Genomic DNA, 19995 nt, shown 5'->3' on the forward strand with positions numbered 1-19995 from the left:
CATTTTCTAGAGATGATAATGTACAGATCGAAGGGTTTTACTGAAGGGCTTTACTGATAAGTATATGGTGTCTATTGCAGCATGTTTTTTTTTTTATATTTAGAGATTCAGCGCGGAACAGGCCCTTCCGGCCCAATGAGCCACACCACCCAGCAATCCATTGCCTAATCACAGGACAATATGCCATTTAACCTATTAATCGTATGTCTTTGGACTGTGAGAGGAAACCACAGCACCCAAGGAAACACACAACAGTCAACCGGAAGAAAGCAATGCCATGAAAATGTCGTTTTACTTCTGTTACATGTTTTTCACCTTAAATGTGTTTCTGGAACTGTTACAGCCTGTGATTTACAATTTGGAGATTGACTGAATAATCCGGTGCTTTGCTGTCTCCAAAAAGATTCTGGGAAGCAAGCGCATACTCTGACAGCCTCGATGAGAAAAAACTTTGAGATGGGGCATGAGTCAATGTTCAACAGCATTTCGCTGATTAATCACCGATTGAAGCATCGAGGCAAATGCAGAAGGCGAGCAAGAGTTCAGCACCGACTGCCCTCTTTTTGATCACTACCGAGAAGCAGTCTGTGACAGGCGGGTAGGCCTTTGCCTTGTTTGGTGACCCTCTGTCCCACTCTTTTGATGAATGTCAGTGATATTGGAAGATGGCGCCGTGGTTCTGTGTTTACGGATTGGACTATTGCGTTAATGGACTGTGGACTTTTGCCAGACTTATCATTTTTATATTCTGTGTTTGTTAGAGCCCATTTTTTGTTTTGTTGTGCAAGGGGAGGAGGTTTGGGGGTTGATGTTCTTGTTCCATTTTGTGTGAAGGGAGGGGCTTTGGGTGTTGATGATCAGGACACCATTCTTTTTTGTATGCGAGTGGCAGGTTTGATGTTCCTCTCTGAAAGACTTTCATGTTTTTTCTGTGTTTCGTGGCTATCTGGAGAAGATGAATTTCAGAGATGTACATGGATACATGCTTTGATAACAAATTAACCTTTGAACAAACTCTTTATAAAATGGTGCCAGGATTGAACTCCAAACTACTGAACATCCTAAGTTACAATAGTGTCATGCTAACCACAACACTGCCCTGGCATTCATGAAGAGCTTGGTACAGATTTCATCAAATCAGTTTCATTACAAGGCTGCATTGGTCCAGGAGGAGCTGAAATAATTGAAGTAACAGGCTGTTTATCTTCTATCATGCCAATATAGATGGATTTACCAACAAAATTAACAACTGACAGAAATTATTTGCAGCATCTGAGTCAGACAATGTTTATAATTTGCATTTAGTATTGCGAGAAAGGGGATTGTAATGAACTTTCCTTCTGAATCAGAAATAAATGCTTTGAATAGAGATTAATTCTAAATCATCAAAGACTTCGGCAAATAGTTGCAATAAAGGCCTTTTCCTGTTCATTTTTATTTCTTTCAGAACTGATCATAGAATGCAAAATTTGGAGGAGCTTAAGTATAGACTACACTAACGCCATTGTTAGAACATTAATAAAACTATACTGAGCAATTAAAAATTATGTCACCTTATAATTTTGATGGGCTTCAAAGTTAGAAAGTGGCGTATTACATGCAGTAGAAAATGGCATAACTTTCACACCTCTGTAGACAAGTCCTTTGTCATAAAGCTGTTTAAACACCCACCTGAAAGGAAAATAAATGCAAAGGTACACATAATAGTATAAATTGCATTTCAAAGTCAGCAGTTAAAGCTTATTCTGTGGATCTCTGTCTTAATTTCTAATATCGTCCTTAAGTCCGTCAATAGCAGATGGGGAAATGTGTCTGCTGATTCTTCCTTTCCTTGCTTCACCTCAATTGAGCAAAAAGTTTGTGCTGAAGCAATCTACAGATCAGTACACTAAATCCCACATGGTAAGCTGCTCCAAAACATGAAATCATGAGACCCAGGGTGAACTAACCAACTTGATACAAAATTGGCTTGGTGGAAGGAGTCAGAAGATTGCAGTGTAGGATTATTTTTCAGATTGGAGGCCTATGGCACAGGAATGAGTGTTAATGATAATGTTAACAATTCGGCTGAATATATAGGAAGCTTGATTGGTAATTTTGAAGATGACACCAATAAATTGCCATCAAATTTTACTGTGCCTCCTTGATGATGAACTCGGTCAAATGTTGACCCATTGTCAAGGCCAGTTAATATCACCTAATCGACAATAGAATGAAAGTGAGGTTGGCTGAACCTGATAACAATCCACAGCAGATGATCAATTTAGATTCATTAAACAATCTAATAATCTGACGTTAGTATTAATGAGCATCAAACTACCACACAGTCCTAAGAATCTTTGGTTGACCGATGTCCCCATCCCAAACTGGTCTATGCTACCTGCTAGACCAGACTCTCAGCCACATGATCTGAGTACTATTTGAACAAACCTTGTAAATAGGGTCAATTTGTGTGAGCAATAAAGGCAAGGATGCCAGAAATTTCAGCAATCCACAACTAACAAAAAAATTCCTGACAGAACACTTGAAAATATTGCAGGTTTCAGCTCACCCAGGTTCATACCGCCACCTGCTGGTAATCCAATGAAAGTACATGTCTATGCAAAGGCATACAGAGCATTCTGGTTAATTGGAACACATCAGAACTAGTACCTTCTGGCGCAATTAGCTTAAGTTTCATGGAAATCGTAAAAGAGAAAGTATCAAAAATCAAACTGAGTAACAAATTATGTATTTAAATAAAATTGTCCACAAGACCATAAATATAGGAGCAGAATTAGGCCATGGGCTATTGAGTCTGCTCTGCCATTTCATCATGGCTGATCCATTTTCCCTCTTGGCCCCAATCTCCTGCTTTATACCCATATCCCTTCATGCCCTGACTAATTAAGAATCTGGCCATGTCTGCCTTATATATACACCAACGACTTGTCCCTCACAACTGCCTGTGGCAACAACGCAACTGATTTACCACTCGCTGCTAAAGATCTCCACACTAAAGCGATGACCCTCTATTCTGAGGCTCTGTCCTCTAGTCTTAGACTCCCCCACCATAGGAAACATCCACTCTATTAAGACCTTTCAACATCCGATGTTTCAATGAGGTCACCCCTCATTCTTCTGAATTCCAGTGAGTAGAGGCTCAGAGACATCAAATACTCCTCATACAACAAACCTTTCAATCCCAGAATCATTTTTATGAAACTCTTTTGAACCCTCTCCAATGTCAGCACATCCTTTCAAAGACAGGGGGCCCAAAGGGAGGGAGGGAATATCGACTCAGACCATGAGAGGCCTGCGTCGGGTATTTTCATGCCTTAAAAGGCACAGATTGGAGGTCTGTGTGGGGCGCCACTCCTCGCACAGACAATAGAGCAATGTGTGATTAAGTGCCTTGCTCAAGGAGACAAACACGCTGCCACAGCTGAGGCTCAAACTAGCGACCTTCAGATCACTAGACGAATGCCTTAACCACTTGGCCATGTGCCCAACAACTACTCACAATACTCCAAGTAGGGCCTCACTAGTACTTTCTAAAGCCTCAACATTACATCCTTGCATTTATATTCTCGTCATCTGTAAATGAATGTTAACATCGCATTTGCCTTCCTGACCACTGACTCATCCTACATGTTAACCTTTAGGAAATCCTGCTCAAGGACTCCCAAGTCTTTTTAGGCCACCAATTTTTGAATTTTCTCTCCATATAGAAAATAGCCTACACTTTCATTTCTTCTACCAAAATGCACGACCACACACTTCCTGACACTGTATTCGATCTGCCACTTCTATGCACATTCTCCTAACCCTATCCAAGTCCTTTTGTAGCCTCTCTACTGTCTCAAAACTTCCTGCCCTTCCACCCATCTTTGTATCACCTGCAAACTTGGCCACAAAGCCATCAATTCTGTCATCCAGATCATTGACATAAAGAGAAACAGTCCCAACACAGACCCCTGTGAAACACCAATCGTCACCGAAGCCAACCAGAAAAGACTCCCTTTATTCCCACTCTTTGTCTCTTGCCGTCAGCCAAACCTCTATCCACGCCAGCAACAGGAATTCTGCAGATGCTGGAAATTCAAGCAACACACATCAAAGTTGCTGGTGAACGCAGCAGGCCAGGCAGCATCTCTAGGAAGAGGTACAGTCCACGTTTCAGGCCGAGACCCTTCGTCAGGACTAACTGAAGGAAGAGTTAGTACTCTTCCTTCTTAGTCTCTTACTAACTCTTCCTTCAGTTAGTCCTGACGAAGGGTCTCGGCCTGAAACGTCGACTGTACCTCTTCCTAGAGATGCTGCCTGGCCTGCTGCGTTCACCAGCAACTTTGATGTGTGTTGCTCTATCCATGCCAGTATCTTTCCTGTAATATCATGGGCTCTTAACTTGTTAAGCAGCCTCATGTGTGGCACCTTGTCAAATGCCTTCTGAAAATCCAAGGACACAACATCAACCAATTCTCCTTGGTCTACTCTGCTTGTTATTTCTTCAAAGAATTTAAACAGATTTGACAGGCAAGATTTTCCCTTAAGGAAACCATGTTGACTAAAGGCTATGTAATCATGTGTCTCCAAGTTCCCCAAAACCACATCCTTAATAATCAACTCCAATATCCTCCCAACCACTAAGGTCAGACTAAATGGCTTACAATTCCTTTCTTCTGCCTCTATCCCAGTGGTGGCCAACCTTTTACATTTCATGCATCAATTTTTTCACGCAAGGGTTCCGATGCGATTTTTTTCACGCACGAGTTCTATATTAACACATTTTTACAAGAATTGAATGGGGGTACAAGAGTTGTATGGCGCATTTGAACTCGTGTGTGAAAAAAATGACACAGGGAACGTAAAAGGTTGGCCGCCCCTGCTCTATCCTTTCTTGAAGAGTGGAATGAAATTTGCAGTTTTTCAGTCCTCCAGATCCATGCCAGAATCCATTGATTCTTGAAAGATCATTACTAATGCCTCCATAATTTCTTCAACCTCCTCTTTCAGAACCCCAGGGTATCGTCCGTCAGGTTTAGGTAACTTATCCATCTTCAGACCTTTCAGTTTCCCAAGAACCTTCTCCTAGTAATGCTGCTAGTTTCTTCCACACTTACTTATTCAGTTTGTCTGGTATTTCCTTGTCCCACATTTCTAGCTCTCCAGCAACAATTTCCAGCAGTTCGATACCTACTCTCGTCTCTCTTTCACTTTACATATCTGAAGAAACTTTTGGTATCCCCTTTAATATCATTGGCTAGCTCACCTAAATATTCCACCTTTATGACTTTAGTTGCCTTCTGTTGGTTTTTAAAAGCTTCCTAATCCTCCAACTTCCCCGCTATTATATGCCTTCTCTTTAGCTTTTATGTTGGCTTTGACTTCTCTTGTCAGCCAGGGTTGTGTCATTCTGCCTTTAGAATACTACTTCCTCTTTGGGATGCATACATCCTGCACCTTCCAAATTGCTCCCAGAATTCCCAGCCATTGCTGCTCTGCCGTCATCGCTGCTTGTGTTCCTTTCCAATCAATTCTGGCCAGCTCTCCTCTCTTGCCTCTGTAGTTCCCTTTACTCCACTGTAATACTGATACCTCTAACTTTAGTTTCTTCTCAGAGTTCAGGGTGAATTCTATCATACTATGATTACTGGCCCCGAGGATTCCTTTACTTTAAACTCCCCAATCAATTCTGGTTTATTGCACAACACTCAATCCAAAATAGCTGATCCCCTCATGGGCTCAACTATGAGATGTTCTAAAATACCATCTTGTACACTTTGTAGAAATTCCCCTCTTGGGATCCAGCACCAACCGGATTTTCCCAATCTACTTGCATATTGAAATCCCCCATGACTATCACAATATTACCCTTTTGACATGCACTTTCTATGTCCTGTTGTAATTTTTAGACATCTTTATTTGTAGACCCCCATCAGGGTGTTTCTACCCTTGCAGTTCCTTAGCTCTACCCACAATTCAATGCCTCCCAATCCTATGTCACCTCTTTCAAGCGATTTGATTTCATTTTTTTTTAAACCAACAGAGCCATGTCACCCGCCTCTACCTCCCTTCCTATCCTTTTGACACAGTGTGCATGCTTGGACGTTAAGCTCCTAGCTATAATCTTCTTTCAGCCATGACTCAGTGATGACAAAAAACCTCATACATGCCAATCTGTAACTGTGCTACAAGTTCATCAACCTTATTCTTATATACTGTGTGCATTGAAATACACTTTTCTATTTTGTCCGCCTTTTATTTTGCAACTCATCCTGTTGACTGCAATTTTGCCCGATCATCAGCCTCTCCTTGCTAGCAGTCTCACTACACACTGCCCCGCTTGCAAAACATTTACTTCATCCTCAGCACGATCAATCCGATTCCCACCCTCTGCCAAATTAGTTCAAACTCTTCTGAACAGCTGTAGCAACCCTTCCCACAAGGATATTGGTCCTCCCTGCATCAGGCGCAACACGTCCCTTTTGTATCAGTTATACCTTCCCCAGAAGAGATCCCAATGTACCATAAATCTGAACCCCTACCCACTGCACCAGTTCCTCAACCACGCATTCAGTTGCCAAATCATCCCAGTCTTACCCTCACTGGTGTGTGGCATGAAGTCCTCATCTAAGAAAAGATGTGCTGGCATTGGAGAGGGTTCAGAAGAGGTTTACAAGGATAATTCCAGGAATGAAAGGGTTATCATACAAGGTTTGATAGCTCTGGGTCTGTACTCGCTGGAGTTCAGGAGGATGGGTGAAGAGGGGGGTGAATCTCATTGAAAGCTTTTGAATGTTGAAAGGTCTAGACAGAATAGATGTGGAAAGGATGCTTCCCATGGTGGGGGAGTCTAGGACAAGAGGGCACAGGCTCAGGATAGAGGGGCATCCATTTAAAACGGAGATGCGAAGAAACTTCTTTAGCCAGAGGGTGATGAACTTATGGCTGCTGTGGAGGCCAGGTCATTGAGTGTATTTAAGACAGGGCTTGATAGGTTCTTGATTGGACACAGCATCAAAGGTTACAGGGAGAAGGTTGAGGAGTGGGGCTGAGGAAGTGGGAAACAGGATCAGCTATGATTGAATGGTGGAGCAGACTCGATAGGCCAAATAGCTGAATTCTGCTCCTATGTCTTATGGTCTTATGATACTTCTTGCATTGAGATATACGCAGTTCAGACACTAGTTGCACCATGCTCAACCACGCTAGGATTTTAGGTCCCCTCCATTCAGGTGCAAACCATTCCTTCTTTACAGGTTCCACCTTCCCTCGAAGAGAGCCCAGTGATCCAAAAATCTGACACTCTCCCTTCTACACCAACTCCTTAGCCACGTGTTAAACTGTATAAACTTCCTAGTTCTGGCCTTAATACATGTGGGATGGGTAGCAATCCTGAGATCAAAACCCTGGCAGACCTGCCCTTAACTTAGTGCCAAACTCCCTGTGCTTCTCCTACCATGTCACTGGTACCTGCATGGAGCCATGACCTCTGGCTGTTCACCATCCTACTTAAGAATGCTGAGGACTCTATCCGAGATGACCCAGATCCTGGCATCCAGGAGGCAACATACCATTCAGGAATCTCATTCTTGCCCACAGAGCCTCCTGTCTGTTCTCCTAAATAACAAACCGCGCCCCCCCCCCCATCACCACAGTGTGCCTCTTCTCCCCCCTTCCCTTCTGAATCAGTGCCGGAGACCCAAGTACTGTGTATCTCCCAACGGTATCCAAAGTGACATACTTGTTGTTGAGGGGGATGGCCACAGGGGTATTCTACACTGGATCCTTAACCCATTTCTCTTCCTGATTGTGTCCTGCACCTTGGGTGTAACTACCTCTCTATATGTCCTATCACCCCTTCACTGAATGATCTGGAGTTCATCCAGTTCCAGCTCCATCTCCTTAATGCAGAGTGTTAGAAGCTGCAGCTGGATGCACTTCTCGCAGTTGTAGTTGTCAAGGACACTGGAGGTCTCTACTTTCCCACATGCTGCCTGATAATTCTACTGTCTTAACTAAGCAGGTATAAAGGAGGGAAGGAAAAAGTCATCTACAGCTTTTCTCTTCTTTGCTTTTTCTGCCTGAAGCCTCTCCTCGTTGAAGCCTTGAAAAGCTTAAGTCTCAAGATCACCAATCTGACTCTGTCCACGCAGATGACGAATGTTGCGACGATGGCCGCTGTACTTGCCCCTAATTTGCTCTTGCTAATAAATCCCAAATACGGATTGGTCGTTGGTCAAAGCTCAAACACGCTGCTGCGATCTGATGCTACCTTTTTCTACTCGAATAGTGGACCTGAGAGAAATGTCCTCCTCTCAAATGTCTCATGTCTGGATTAATCACTGCTCAAAGCTCAATTACAAAATGCTTCATCTATCTAGTATTTATCCACCTGCACTTCAAATTCTTCTAATGATCCAGCTTCCAGTACCCACCAAGGCAGAGAATGCTAGAGATTCACATGTGGTGAGAAGCAACTTCTTCCTTTCTCAGGAAGAAGTTTAAATTACCTGATCCTTACCTTACAGCTATGCCCTATATTTGAGTCACTCTCATTTTATCTATCTGAAAGAGGTCATTCCTCATTCTTCTATACTCCAAAAACTACAGGCAGAGTTGTACAACACAAAAACCTTTTGGCTTGTCATGTCAATGCTGTCTTTTTTGCTTATTTGCCTGTATAACATCATACTTTTCTCTGCTTTATTTAAGTACTTGACTAAATATCTCTGAAAGGTAGTTTGACTCCACCACCTCCTCTGGCAGTGAAATCCAAACATCACCAGTCTCTGCAAAATATAAAACCTTTCCCTCAAATCCGTTTAAAACTCCTTCTTCTTACCTTAAGCCTTTTTCCTCGTTTCTGATACCATGACCATAGGGGGAAAAAAAGCAACTCTAACGATACTCCTCATAATTTTATACACCTTTATCAGGTTATTGCTCAACATACTCTTTTCTTGGAAAATCAAATACAGACTGGTCTATCTCTCTCTCCATAACTAAAGTCCTCCAATCCATGCAATATCCTGGAATATCTCTGTTGCACTCTCACCAGCACAAATAGGTCCTTCTTATATGGCAGAGACCAGGACTACACACAATATACCATGTGTTCTGACCAGTTGCAGTATAATGAACCAGCCTTTTATTCTATGCCCAGTTATGAAGCCATATAACTTCTTCACCATCCTATTTACACATGTTGCTACAATCAGTAAACTATACAGACATGTACCCCAAGGTCTCTCATTTATCAAAACTCCTCAGTGCCCTATCATTTACTGCAAGTACTGTATACCTCTACAGAACTTCTTAAAATGCCCGTTAAATTTTACCTGCCACATTATGCTCAACTTTCCATCTGATCAATATTCTTTTGTAGCCTAGACAACCTTCCTCGCCATCCACAACACCAACTTTCTCTAAACTTAATCATACTTCTACATTCACAGTCAATAGTCCTCCAGATTCAACAAAATTTTATTTACCTTATCCCACATCAAGATCAGAAGTTCCAATTTTAATCAGTTCTCTTTTAACTGATGAGCCATTAAATACAGTGGATTTCAGTTAATTGGGACACTTTGGGACCAGTACATTTTGCCCTAACTAAGTGTCTGCCCCAATTAGCTGAAGTTTATGGAAAAAGTTAAAACCGTATTAAAAAAGACAAACTACCATTAAACTGAGTAACAAATTACGCATTTATATGAAACACAAAATGAATTAGAACACTAACAATACTACTACAGAACTATAATACTGTAGTTTCTAATAGTTATCAGAGAAATTAATCCAGAGTACGCTGTCGTGTTCTTTTGATCGACTCTGAATAAGTAAAATTACTTGTACCACTGGATCTTGACTTCCAAGTTTGAGAGTGGAACTGTCCCAGTGCAACTGCTTTTTTTTAAATTAATTTTTTTATACGTTTCCACAATATAGCTACAGAAAAAACCCATCAACAAAATGGAGATTCATACAGTGCAAAACAAACATGTCCAATATATAATTCATAACAACAAAGAAAAAGCACCCAAAATAAAACCATGTAAGATTAATATCCTCCCCGACCTCCCACTAAAAAAAACCCCAGGCCAACCATTTCTGTGTATAAAAGAAAAAATTAATCGGAGCATTCGACCCCACAGAGTTGTTAAAAAAAATGTAATGCCGACTACCAAAATTATAATGTAATTCACAACAAAAAACTGTAAAACTTACAGAAAAAAGCTGAAAGTAAGGGATTGTAGTACAAAAAAGGATAAACTTAATCTAAAGAGGAGTTATTAAAGTATTCAAGAAAAGGTCCTCACACCTTATGAAAAGTTTGAATTAAGAAGTGAATAATGAATCTTTTCAAGGTCTAAATAAGACATATCACTAAGTCATTGAGCGTGTGGGTGGGGCAACATCTTTCCACCTAAGAACTAACAGTCTAGCCAAAAGAGAGGCAAAAGGTAATGTTCGACTCAAGTGCATGTCTACTTCACCCAAGGTGCCAAAAAGAGCAATCAGAGGGTTAGGTTCTAAGTGGCAATTAAGAATATGGGATAGGGCTGATAAAACTTCTCCCCAGAATTTCTCTAGACTAGGACAGGTCTAGTACATATGGATAAAAGAAGCCTCACCCCCTTACACTTATCACAAACGGGACTAATGTCAGAGTAAAAACTGCGATAATTTAGTTTTAGACATATGCAACTGTTTTTAAAAACTCTCCCACACAGGTTTCCTACCATTGTTGGGTATGAACGATCAGCCAGCAAAGGAATAAAATTAACACTGCCTTTGATGATTGCATCCTCCAAATCATCACTTTCATTGCAACATTCACGATGATTGCCAATAACTTCAAATTCTTTGTAGTTCCTAACCTGAAGTAGTGAAGTAGTTTCATTTTTGCTCACGTCCATTTCTGGCATCTCCGAGCCTGAATGCTTGAAATTGCAGCGAACAAGAGTTCCAAATTGCCTTACTGATTATTTTTCGCTAATTATCAGTGACAAAAAAAATCAATGGTTTTTGAACACAAACACATGCAACAGATGTTATTTAAAAAGTTTACTCTAAACGCAAGTGCACGCAACTGATGCTAGTTAGAAACTTTAGGAACAGTTTCATGTCCCAATTAAGTGCCATTGTATCCCAAATAGATAAAAGGAATCCCAGCTACTTTCCCAATTATTTTTTTGGTCTTTAAGAGCTGCACCAAATAAGCAGCTGCCCCTATTAACCAGTGAGCCAATTACCCAGAATCCATTGTACATTCAAGAGTTAAAAAGTATATTTTTGAGCTATACATGAGTTAAGGGTTAAGAGAACCAAGCAGGTAAGTTGAATCGAGCCAGCTGTAATCTTACCAAATTGAAAGCAGGTTCATGAAGATACTGCCAAATCCTGCTCTTAATCTTTAGTGTGTCTCTCCTAACCCCATGACCCCCTTGACCCGCCTAAACATCCAATCTCTCAGTTAGTCAGCAGTAGGCCCTCTCGAATTAACCACTTGACTTATTGAGCCTCAGTTTAATCCTTCATTCATAACACTAAGATCTCAACCTAATTTCTGGTAATAATATATTTGAAGTGGTCTATAAGACCGTGATTATTGATGATACCAAAGAGAAAATGTGCATCAGCAACACAAACTAAGAAAACAATAAAAATAATGCATATACAGAGATGTTAGACAAGAACTATTGCAGCCAAGAGCCTAAGCTTTTTCTCGTAAATACTGCAGTTCCACAATTAAGCCCAAACGTTTACCCACATAACTGTGGGCAAGTCCCAATCTTCCTACTGAACTCTATTTTCAATTGCAATTTCCAGTTTGGCGTCTGCTTCTAGACTCAATGTACAAACAAACAACAGAAAAAAGCTTAACAAGACTGCCAGCCACTTACATACTTGGGCTTCAGGGAAGAAAGGTGTACACTTTAATTACTCAAGTTTCTTTTAATATGGCTAACTAGTGTTTTAATCGATTATTAAAAAATTGTTTTTTTTTAAAAACTCATCATTCAAAAACTTTGGTAATTAGCAGCACTGAAATACTACAAATGCAGGGGGGGGGGAGAGCTTTGACACTTGTCGATTATTTCCAGAGCAGTTTTGCAGGCGCAACCACTTCTAGAGTGACACATTTCTACATTTGGGGATTTGATGTTCATCTCAGCAAGCTAATTCAGTCTTACTAATTCACAGAAGCTTTGTTCAGAACACTGGGGAATAGACGCAGTAACTGCGAGGAAAAGGTCCTACTAAAGAAAATCCAGGCCAAGGGGCTTTTCCATCCCAAAAAAGTGACTGGCAAATGTAGTCTTCGAGTAACAAATAATTAATGTACTATCCTTCATGATATAAAACTATAAGTCAACATGTGGCTCAAATGTATTAAAAGGCAAAATGGAAGAACAGCTACACAGGCCAATTCCCATAAACATCTTCAGCAAATTGAAGTTAAACTATAAAAGTCTTCCACCAAAGGAGCCAATCTTCAATAAGTACATCATCTGGATTTGGCCATCCACGTGTTTCTATCAGCATGTCCGCAGGCATATTGAATCTAACAGAAGGTTAGCCACCAATAGATTAGATTTCTAACTGTGAGGCAGGCCCCACCGTGAATGGCTTTGACAACCAACATAACCCATTTGCCAGATTCACCAACTACCAATGCTGACCTAATTGTTTTATTATTTGCATCTGCCACTGTCTTCCTGCACATCACCCTACCCAAATCAGGAACTTACCTTCAGGCTAACATTATCATGACAAACATCCAGACAGTGATGATTTTTTTAAAATTAATTCTATTTCAAAGCTCCTGAAGCTCATCCTAATCATTATTTGTACTTTAGTCCATAAAACCATAAGACATAGGAGCAGAATTAGGACATTGGGTCCATTGAACCTGCCCTGCCAAACATGGTTGATTTATTTTCCCTCTCAACCTATCAACCCCTACTTCAAAACAATTTTACACCCTTGTGCGTCAGAGGTCATTAGAAGGGTCACTTAAGTGCACAATGGAGATTTATTTTCTTAGTCACTTTGCCAAGCGTCTTTCATTGCACTTGACATTCTACAGTAGAATAATGCAGCTTATTAGATGAACCAAATGAAGCCTTAACTTAGTTCATTGTCAAAAACACCATTAAAAACTGAGCCTAGGGATCTGGTTAATATCACACTGCGCCACTACATCACCAGCAGCAATCTCACTTAGAAAGATAACCAACACCACTAAACTCAAAAACTATCACATGGATCTTCAACAGGAATAATAGAAAACCCTCCCTGTCCAATGGCTTCTGTTTCTCCAGTCTGCCAATACGGGTTTGAAGAATCAGGATTTATAGGCACTGGGAACTTTGAACGTCTAAGGAATCTGCATTCTGAGACTAGCTTGTAGTGAATCAGAAGATCAACACTTCAGCTTAGGTATATGCTGAAGCCGGAGCACAAGCTTCTAAGGATTAAAGCTAGTAAGTGCTGGCAGTTATGGGAGTATTTGAGAAATGAGAGTTCTTCCCCCAAAATTTTCTGCCACTCAGTTGAGAACTGCAGTGTTATATAAATGTCCTTGTACATACATTTTAATCTGGTCAATCTGTGATTGAATTCACATACATCTTTCTGCCTGTTTCCCATGCATTTAACACCCTTTTCAATGCAAAATCCCAATGATTTCAGTATTCGCATATTCAGTCTCACTTTCTCTACAAGGAGGAAAATTCCAAAAATTCGTAAGCTTCAAGAGTGCTCCATTTCTATCTCACGGATGTCAGAGACAGATGCTTTCACTTTCTTCTCAATCTTAAATGGTGAATAGTAATAGATTGCCAAGTCTAAAAACTTAATAATAAACAATTTTTGTAAAACAAACTTGTCAGTATCATGTAAAGATATTGAGCTTCTGCGTCTGACTACAATATACAATACTGAATTCAAACTAAGATTGGACTACTCAATGTACCAACATGAACTAATTCTAAACAATTATCTTTAGTTTTATCACTTACCAGACAGTTTCCATAAAAGATGGATACAGGGTTTTGTAGTCATTCTTAAAATCAATCCAGCGTCCCAACCTAGTGATAGTAGTCTGATGATGAAGAACATTTACACCCCTTATAAATAAAGTTCAGTTTTATAATAATAGTTTTAAAAGTAAAAGCGAAGTAACAAACATCAGTATTTTGTTGTAGTATGTTAATACCGAAAATGAAATAAATTAATATCTCAAAGTTAAAACTTCTATATTAAATTTTGTGAATTTATTTAAATTAATCACATCTTTAAAACTTCTGTTAATTAGTTAATTCAAAAACCAAATAAATCAATGCACTGCATATGAGGCAAAAAAATCCTATTTCTGAAACAAGTACTTTTTAAATTATTAGACTTCCCAAAGCAAACACAGTTATGTTACATCCAATAATTAGCATACTGATCAGCCTGAAAAAGAGACTACTTCATAACCTAAAACCTCCAGTATTAATTCTGAAGACAGGTCCACAAACTGAGAAATTTGGTAGCTGCTGTGCAGTATCATGAGCAGTACTTACTTCCCATTCACCTGAGTATCTCATCACTATACTTCGACAATGTCTGTTGTATTCAGCTATTCCCATTTTTGCTACATCCTCAGGTCCTTTAATACCCAGCGTCTTATCAATTTCATACTCCTGTACGAGAGAATAACCAAAAACTGTTGTACTATGATGTCAAATTTCAAATTTAAATTTTAAGTACATTCCAATTCCTTCCTTAAACCATCCAAAACACAATAAGATTTTAATAAAGCAATGAGTATTTTAAACATGAGGAGAAAGCTAAGCAATCCCTTTCAGGTATGAATAACAATTGTTAAAAGACAGTTCGCAAATTAATCATATTCTCTTTTCAGGGCTTAGTTTCAACAATTGTCAAGATGATGAGAGGAGCAAGAATCAGTTAAAACTGAATAAATGCAATTATGTAAACATATTCATACACTGAAACTCTTAATCCACAGGACAATAACCATCTGGTGAAACGTCATCCATTCCAGTAACCTACCACAGGCAAACCATGGCAATCCCATCCAAATCTTCTTTCCACACTGAATCCACTTTGATGAGCAAATCTGGTCACGACATCCTTTATTGTCCCAGCAAGAATATGGCCATAGTGTGGAAGGCCAGTGGCAAAAGGTGGTCCATCATAGAAAGTGTACCTGTCAAGCCCAATATTAATTGACAATCGATAAAGGTAAATCCACAAGACAGATACACAATCAATCAACAGAAAATTTATACTGAATAAATACATTGAGATATTTACAGTGCCAATAAAAAAATATTCACTCCTCTTGTAAGTTTTCACATTTTGTTTTACAACAATGAGTCACGCTGCATTTAATCTGGTTTTTTTGACACTGATCAACAGAAAAAGACTCCTGTGTCAAAGTGAAAACAGCTATTACAACTATAAAACATAAAATAATTGATTACACAAGTATTCACCTGCTTCAAGTCAGTATTTAGTCGCTGCATCTTTGACAGCAATTACAGCCTTGAGTCTGTGTGGATAGGTCTCTATCAGCTTTGCACATCTGGACACTGCAATTTTTCCTCATTCTTCTTTACAAAACTGCTCAATTTCTGTCAGATTGCATGGGGATCATGAGTGAACAGCCCTTTTCAAGTCCAGCCACAAATTCTCAATTGGATTGAGGTCTGGGCTGACTTGGCCACTCCAGGACATTAACTTATTGTTTTTAAGCGATTCCTGTGTAGATTTGAGTTTATTGGGGTCATTGTCTTCCTGGAAAACAAATCTTCTACTAAGTCGCAGTTCTCTAGCAGCTCGCATCAGGTTTTTCTCCAGGATTTCCCCATATTTTGCTGTATTAATTTTACCCTCTAACTTCACAAGCTGACGAGGGCCTGCTGCAGTGAAGCATCCTCACAGCATGATGCAGCAATCACCATGTTTCACAGTAGGGGTAGAATGTTTTTGACGATGTATGGTGTTTGACTCATGCCAAACAGCTCAATTTTGGTTTCATCAGACCACAGAACCTTCTTTGGGCTGACTTCAGAGTCTCCCACATACCTTCTGGCAAACTCTAGCCGAGATCTCATGTGAGTTTTTTCAGTGGCTTTCTCTTTGCCACTCTCCTATAAGCTGCAACTGGTGAGGCACTCAGGCAACAGTTGTTGTATGCGCAGTGTCTCCCATCTCAGCCACTGAAGCTTGTAACTCCTCCAGAGTTGTCATAGGTCTCTTGGTGGCCTCCCTCACTAGTCCCCTTCTTGCACGATCACTCAGTTTTTCAGGATGGCCTGCTCTAGGCAGATTACAGCTGTGTCATATTCTTTCCATTTCTTGATGACTGATTTAACTGTACTCCATGGGATGTTCAATGACTTGGAAATTTTCTTGTAACCACCTCCTGATTTGTGCTTTTCAATACCTTTTTATGGAGTTGCTTGGAGTGTTCTTTTGTCTTCATGGTGTACTTTTTGTCAGGATACTGACTCACCAGCAGCTGGACCTTTCAGATACGGGTGTATTTTTACTACAGACAATAGAAACACCTTGACTGCACACAGGTGATCTCCATTTAACTAATTATGTGACATTTAAAACCAATTACCTACACCAGTGATGATATGCTGTCATATTAAAGCGGATGAACAACAATTATTTTGTGTTTTATATTTGTAATTAATTTAGATCACTTTGTAGAGATCTGTTTTCACTTTGACATGAAAGAATCTTTTTCTGTTGATCAGTGTCAAAAAAGCCAAATTAACTCCACTGTGATTCAATGTTGTAAAACAATAAAATATGAAAACTTCCGGTGGGGGGGGGGGGTGAATACTTTTTATAGGCATTGTATATAAAAATAATCTGGTGTGTGCTCTGCCTATAAGAAAAGGAGAGAATAGCAAAAGCAATAAGGTAAAAGAACAAAGGATGTCAACATTAGGTAATAGAAAGTTTGTTTAAAGAGAACAAAATACATTTTACAAAAATATTTCAACAAGAGAAAACTATTTTAAAGAAAGTAGTATGAAAATACAATTCCAAGAAGGCTGAAAACTGGCAACAATTATGTAGATAAGTAGGAAGTGGGGTAAAAATGCACATATAGAAAACAAGCAGGAGTTGATGGAATAAAGAATGAAGATGGAATGAAGGACAGTGCAGAATCATGAACTGATTTGAAAATAAGGGTTTTCAGTATACCTGGGGACAAAGCCACGATGTAGGGTTCCACTGACTTACAGGTATGTGTCAGAGAAAATAAAGATGACAATTAAACGAATGGAACTTAAAGTGAATGGAGAACAAAAGGATGGGAAGTTAGGCATTCAAAACTTTGATAGCGGTGATAAAGATATAATATAAATTTCAGTAACAAAGATAGATAGCGGTGTAATAGCAAAGTGCAGAGGATTCCAGTTAATTGGGACACTTTCAAGACCATTTTGGCCCAATTAAGCAGCTGCCCAATTATCTGAAATTTAATGGAAATAGTTAAAAAGGTGTAAAAATGTCAAATTACCGTTTAACCGAGTAACAAATTATATACTTAAATGAAATACAGAACAAATAAGAGCACTACCAATACTATAAAACTGTGTAATAGTTCCTAACTATTGATGGAGGGCTTCATCCAGTGTACACTGTCATGTATGGGATGTCCAGGGAGCGGTAGCACCTCTGATAAAGGGGCTTTTCTAGCCTATTCTGAGGCAACTCACTTAGCTTCGGTTCCTACAAACACTCAGCTCTCCTCTACGGCTCCAACAAGCTGTTTCCATGCAAAAGCGGACACAACCCAGTACACTGCTTCAAAAGGCAAGCTAAACCAGGTGAGTTATCTCATACCCCAGTGAAATAGGACATGCCTAGTTAAGTCAACTCCGGCAGACTGGGCAGATAAAATCAACAATGAGATCCAATGGCCAAGAAGGCAGTTCTGCAATGTTTCGTGGAACATGATAAGACACAGAAGTAATCATGGTTATTCACTGCAACCAAGGAAGACCCCAGTTAGTGACGACTACTTGTATGACTGGACCAGCCTTCTGAGGTCAAGAGAATGGAACTATCCCAGTGCAACGACTTTTCCACTTTAAAAACTCTCCCGCACAAGTTTCACTGTCATTTTTGGTTGCAATGGACAACCAACATGCTCCGTGTTCTTTCGATTTGACTGTAAATGAACAAAATTAGCATAAGCACCTAGTGCAAATAATGGACTGCCTTCACACAATGTTCTTGATGATCGCTTCCTCCAAATCTTCATTTTCATTTTAACATTCAAGATAATTGTTGATATCTTCAAATTCTTCATCGTTCCTAACTTGTTGAAGTAGTGAAAGAGTTTTATTTTCACTGCCGGGCATGTCTGACATCTCCTGAATGCTTGAAACCACAGTGGGCAAAACAATTCTAAGTTGTCTTACTGCCTATTTCTTGTCAACTATCAGAGCCAAAACTCACTGCTTTTTGAACACAAACATGCACAATTAATTCTATTTAAAAACTTTGCTCTCAGAACAGTGTAGTTTCTAATAGCCACGCAAGTTCACGTGACCAACCCTAGTTAGAAACTGTTCAGCAAGTCTCCTGTCCTAAGCAAGCAGCCTGGTGTCCCAAATAAACAAAGGGAATCCCTGCTACTTTCTTAATTAGATCTTTTTCTCGAAGAGGTGTCCCAAATAAGCAGCAGCTCCAATTCACAGATGGATCAATTAACTAAATCTACTATATTAACATTAGTACTCTTTTAGAGCTCCGTTCATAAGAAATTCTCATCACCTGGAATGACAGCTTAATTATTGCAAAAAATACACGTAAGCAAGTTGAAAAGAAACGGCATGGTGGAACAATCAAAAGCAAGAGAAAATCTGCAGATGCTGGAAATCCAAGCAACACACCCAAAATGGTGGAGGAACTCAGCAGCTAGGCAGCATTTATGGAAAAGAATAAACAGCCAAAGTTTTGGGCCAAGGTATAGTAGATTATGTTTTATCAGATGTCGTATAATTTGTTGTATACAAAGTGTTATACAGTGGTGCTAGAAAGTTTGTGAACCCTGTAAAATTTTCTCTATTTCTGAAATAAACATGACCTAAACTGTAATCAGATCTTCACGCAAGTCCTAAAGCTAGATGAAGAGAACCCAATTAAATAAATAACACAAAAAAAAATGTTGCATGTATTTTGTTGGAAAAAGTATATGAACCTCTAGGGTAATGTCTTCTACAAGAACTAGTTGGAGTCAGGTGTTCCATTAAATGAGATGCGACTGGAGGTGTGGATTGTAGAGGTACCCTGCCTTATAAAAAAAAAGATACACAAAGTCAGGTTGCTGACAGGGCCTGGTCTTCTCAAGAAAGATCTCTTTATGTGGACCATACCTCGGTCAAAAGAACTTTCAGAGGACCTTAGAAGAAATGTAGAGATGCATGAAACTAGAAAAGACTACAAAACTATTTCTAAAGACTTGAGTGTTCATCAGTCCATAGTAAGAGAAATAGTCTTCAAATGGAGAAAACAAAGTACTGTTGCTACTCTCCCTAGGAGTGGGCATCCTGCAGAGATCACACCAAGAGCACAACGTGCAATGCTGAAGGAGCTGAAAAAGAACCCAAGGGTAACAGTAAAAGACCTGCAGAAATTTCAAAAACTTGCTAAAGTCTCTGTTCCTGTGTCCACTATAAGAAAAACACTGAACAAGAATGGTGTTCATGGAAGGACACCACGGAGGAAACCACTGCTCTCAAAAAAAACATTGCTGCATGTCTCAAGTTTGCAAAAGACCAACTGGATGTTCTACAGCACTTCTGGAACAAGGAGACAGAAGAGATAGAAGTTGAACTTTTGGCAGAAATGTACATTCCCATGTTTGGAGGAAAAAGGGCAATGCACACCAACACCTCATCCCAACTGTGAAACATGGGGTGAAAGGAGCATCATGGTGTGGGACTGCTTTGCTACCTC

The 19995-nt window shown here is 39.7% G+C and overlaps 1 protein-coding gene across 2 annotated transcripts in view; it reads right to left on the bottom strand.

Annotated features, from left to right (window-relative positions):
- iars1 (isoleucyl-tRNA synthetase 1) overlaps nt 1-19995 on the bottom strand; it is a 209038-nt gene that overhangs the window by 157675 nt on the left and 31368 nt on the right. For both annotated transcript variants that reach the window (XM_063067569.1, XM_063067568.1), the window contains 4 exons: nt 15052-15208; nt 14559-14678; nt 14013-14095; nt 1554-1671 (listed from right to left, as the gene is read on the bottom strand). In XM_063067569.1, the coding sequence (XP_062923639.1) occupies nt 1554-1671; nt 14013-14095; nt 14559-14678; nt 15052-15208 (478 nt within the window). The remainder of the gene's footprint in view (nt 1-1553; nt 1672-14012; nt 14096-14558; nt 14679-15051; nt 15209-19995) is intronic.

This window comes from Mobula hypostoma, chromosome 15, assembly GCF_963921235.1.
Source record: "Mobula hypostoma chromosome 15, sMobHyp1.1, whole genome shotgun sequence".
Classification (NCBI taxonomy): Eukaryota; Metazoa; Chordata; class Chondrichthyes; order Myliobatiformes; family Myliobatidae; genus Mobula; species Mobula hypostoma.